Here is a 3,905-nt window from a genome sequence, read left to right on the forward strand (position 1 = left end):
ATTAATTTTAGTTTTAATTTTCTAATTATTGTAATTAATAATAATATTTGTTTTTTTTTGTGGGTACTATTTAATCATTTAATTTTTTTTTTTTTTTGACATTTATTTTCTGGTTAAAAGTTTTGGAAGTGATGTGGCATGTTTCTTTTTTTGTGTAATAATTAATGTGAAGTTACTGCATGTCCTTTCATTGAGTAGGCCCACTCGTTCTATGATGATGATACAATGATTTATAATAGTAATAAATTAATTGTCAGAGTTACAGTGTTTTTTAATTGAAGTCAGAAGGGTCAACACTTAGTCAAGTATCAACTGTTATTAGCATATTTCAATGTTGCTGTTACGCAAAATATCTTATTTTTGAGGTTGTTTATCTTATTTTCGAGGTTGTTTTGTCATGCATGTTGGTGATGATTATGAGTTGAATAGTTGTACTATGCTTAATTGAATAGTTGTACTATGCTTAAGTGATTTGTTTTTCAAGCATTACATGTTTCATACCTCATTCATAGTGTTTTCCGTTGAAGTCGATGAGCTATCAAATTGGTTGTTTTGATGCATGAATTCTAAGTGTGATGCAAGCTTGTTGACTTATTCTTTATTGAATGCTTTCTTGCAGGCAACAATGGTGTAGAAACGTCCTTTTGGCTAAGACTTCAGGTGGGATATTCATAAAGTTTGTGCAAACATGCAGGTTAAGATATGGGACCCAAGTCTTCGTGGTTCTGAACTTAGGGCAACTTTAAAAGGGCATACAAGGTTCTCTCTCTCTCTCGCCCCCCCCCCCCCCCCCCCCCCCCCCTCTCTAAATTTCTTGTATGGTTGTTAACATATTTGAATAAGTAGTTATGTGTAACCTTAACTCGCTTTTAATACAGGACTGTCCGTGCCATAAGTTCAGACAGAGGGAAGGTGGTGTCAGGATCGGATGATCAGTCTGTTTTGGTTTGGGATAAACAGACTACTCAACTTTTAGAAGAGCTTAAAGGCCATGATGGACCGGTATTCTTTATTTTAATTTTTTTTTTGTATTGTTCTGCAATAAACATTTTAGGCATGTTGTGAATCTTTTAAAAGTATACACATTGGATGATTGAAACTTAATTTAGAAAACCAACTGTGTAGGTCAGCTGTGTACGTACAGTCTCAGGTGAGCGTGTGCTAACTGCATCCCATGACGGCCCTGTGAAAATGTGGGATGTAAGAACTGATAGATGTGTTGCAACTGTTGGTTGTTGCTCTAGTGCTGTTTTATGCATGGAATATGATGACAATGTGGGAATCTTGGCTGCGGCCGGAAGAGACGTGTAGGTTACCCCAAAAAAATACAACTTCCTATACCTTTTTTTGTATTCAGATATTTGTCATATATTAATTGTCTAGAGTTTAATCCAGTGCATGCACGATAGGGTTGCCAACATGTGGGACATTCGTGCTAGTAGGCAGATGCATAAACTTTCAGGACATACACAATGGATAAGGTAAACAAGAATTATATTTCTGCTACAAAAAAAAAGAATTATATTTCTACTTCTCTTATACTGTGTTTACAAAATTTAAACAAATATCTGATTCTATATAAAAATGCAGGTCACTAAGAATGGTTGGTGACACTGTTATTATTGGTAGTGATGATTGGACGGCAAGAATATGGTCAGTTTCACGAGGAACATGTGATGTTGTCCTAGCATGTCACGCAGGGCCAATATTATGTGTTGAATATTCTTCATTAGATAGAGGAATAATAACCGGTATGTATCTCCAATTTTTGGCTGTGCTATCATTTGATTATCCTTATTTTGTCAGTTCTTGAGGAGAGTTGTTCGAAGATAATTTCATTGTGTTTTATCTTATTGAAATGTTAATTTTCCATTGCAGGGTCAACCGATGGCCTGCTGCAGTTTTGGGAAAATGACGATGGTATGGCAGTCTCGTTAATTTTGCAAATTATTTTGATTCTGGCTTTTAGCTTCTGTTATTTTTTGGTAATTATTCAGCATATATAATGTCCCAAATTGACCAAAAAGTACCAATTCTTAAAGAGTATCTGTTATTGTAGCTTACCTATCACTGTAAAATACTATCATGGTACTGCCAGTCCACATATACCATGTCTTAATCTTGTAAATTCAAAATAGCAATTTTATAGAAATACATAGGATGGTTGTGTGTCACATGCAATAATGTTCGAGAAGTCATGTTATGCTCACACAGTCTGCTGTGCAAAATCGGAAGGAATTTGAGGTCACCTAGTAACATTGTACTCGTTAAATGTGCAGGTGGTATAAGGTGTGCGAAAAATGTCACAATTCACAACGCTGCCATATTATCTATCAATGCCGGGGAGCACTTGTTAGGTATTGGAGCAGCTGATAATTCTCTATCTTTTTTTCATGTAATCTTAGGCAAGTTAAAAATGCGCATCTGCTAAATTTATTATCATATGGTTGTTCATTGGACTTGAAAACAAAAGGTAGTTTATTGGCATTATGTTTATGATTTATTGTTGAATATGTGTTCCTATGTCAGTGTGATACATTACTTGATATTCAGAGATGATTCTTAGTTTATTCTGTTGAAGTATTTATGTTGCAAGATAATGATTTCAGGTTTCGCGGCACCTGTGTAGATGGACAAAAGAAGTCTCATACGCAGATTATTATGAACGTGCCTTAACGAATGGTGTACTCAGTATACAAAGAGGAACAGATCCTGGGGTGATGATTTATATGCTTCCTTTAGGTATTGGGGTTTCCAAAGCTAAAACTGGACATAGTTGGGGAAATCCAATAATGATTCTGCTGTGGATTTTTTTTTGTTTGAAATTTCTGCCTAAAGTTGTTTTATTGGATTATTTCTAGCTATATTGTATGCTTATGCCTCTTTTATAGATTGGAATATTGAGGATTGATTATGTAATATCCAATTAGATAATATATTTTTTTTTTGCATTAAAATTATCCATAATTTATTTTCATTTTATTACTATAAAAAAAAAGCAGGGGTCAAGCTTATTTGATAAGCCATTTAAAAAAAATTATTTAGAAAAAAAATATATTTCACCTCAGTGATTTAGAAAACTGATGTGAAATATACATATTTCACTTCAGTGTCCATCGTTTAACTGATGTGAAAACTGTAAGGTTAAATTTCAAAGTGAGTCTATTACAACAGTGCAAGCGGACCTGATGTAGAAATTCAAGATTTCACATCAGTCGCAAACTGATGTGAAAGGATGTGGACTTACCACATCATATCACTTTACATCGGTTACAAACTGATGTAAAAAGTCATTTCCAACTGATGTAAAAAATCATTTCTGTAGTAGTGGAAAAAAAACCAAAACATCTGTATTTTCTTATTAATTTCAAAAATCTGCATGAAAAACTTTTTCTAAAAATCATCCCAATCATATTATGCAAATTGAACCACAATAAACCCGTTGAACACAGTGACCCTATGGTTCCTCCAAATTTTGAATTCCCTGTATATGAATCTGAAGATGAGGAGGATAATGAAGAAATACCGTATGAGATCACTCGACTGCTTGAGCAAGAAAGGAAAGCCATTCAGCCTCACCAGGAAGAGATTGAGCTTATCAACCTGGGTACTGAAGAGAACAAGCGAGAGATCAAGATTGGTGCTGCACTAGAGCCAGAAGTGAAAAGGAAGATTATTCAGCTTCTCCGTGATTATCCAGATTTCTTTGCATGGTCCTATGAAGATATGCCGGGTCTAGATCCTAAGATTGTGGAACATCGGATACCGACGAGACCTGAATGTCCTCCCGTCAAACAGAAATTGAGAAGGTCTCGTCCAGACATGGCTCTTAAGATCAAGGCTGAAGTGCAAAAGCAAATTGATGCGGGTTTCCTCATGACAGCTGAATACCCTGAGTGGATTGC

At 35.1% G+C, this 3,905-nt stretch overlaps 1 protein-coding gene across 2 annotated transcripts; it reads left to right on the forward strand.

The window, feature by feature from the left end:
- Positions 1–288: 288 nt before the first annotated feature.
- On the forward strand, positions 289–2,914 carry LOC146898846 (DENN domain and WD repeat-containing protein SCD1-like). 2 transcript variants are annotated; one of them, XM_085736316.1, is made up of 8 exons: positions 289–759; positions 879–1,002; positions 1,126–1,307; positions 1,410–1,481; positions 1,591–1,751; positions 1,879–1,920; positions 2,280–2,357; positions 2,610–2,914. In XM_085736316.1, exons 1-8 carry the CDS (start codon positions 689–691, stop codon positions 2,627–2,629), a joined length of 750 nt encoding a protein of 249 aa, XP_085592442.1. In that variant the 5' UTR covers positions 289–688; the 3' UTR covers positions 2,630–2,914. The 2 variants fall into 2 exon arrangements, with proteins under 2 accessions (XP_085592442.1, XP_085592441.1); XM_085736315.1 differs by lacking the exon at positions 2,610–2,914 and having other exon boundaries at positions 2,280–2,437.
- The last annotated feature ends 991 nt before the right edge of the window (positions 2,915–3,905 follow it).

This window comes from Medicago sativa, chromosome 8, assembly GCF_051527215.1.
Source record: "Medicago sativa cultivar Bolivia chromosome 8, Bolivia_mono, whole genome shotgun sequence".
Classification (NCBI taxonomy): Eukaryota; Viridiplantae; Streptophyta; class Magnoliopsida; order Fabales; family Fabaceae; genus Medicago; species Medicago sativa.

What these genes read in the sequence shown, in the direction of transcription:
- LOC146898846 (XM_085736315.1), top strand. Translation starts at nt 689, where the DNA reads ATGCAGGTTAAGATATGGGACCCAAGTCTTCGTGGTTCTGAACTTAGG. An exon ending in GCTGCGGCCGGAAGAGACGT is followed by an intron (nt 1,308 to 1,409) that starts GTAGGTTACCCC and finishes CATGCACGATAG; the next exon opens with GGTTGCCAACATGTGGGACA. An exon ending in AGATAGAGGAATAATAACCG is followed by an intron (nt 1,752 to 1,878) that starts GTATGTATCTCC and finishes TTTCCATTGCAG; the next exon opens with GGTCAACCGATGGCCTGCTG.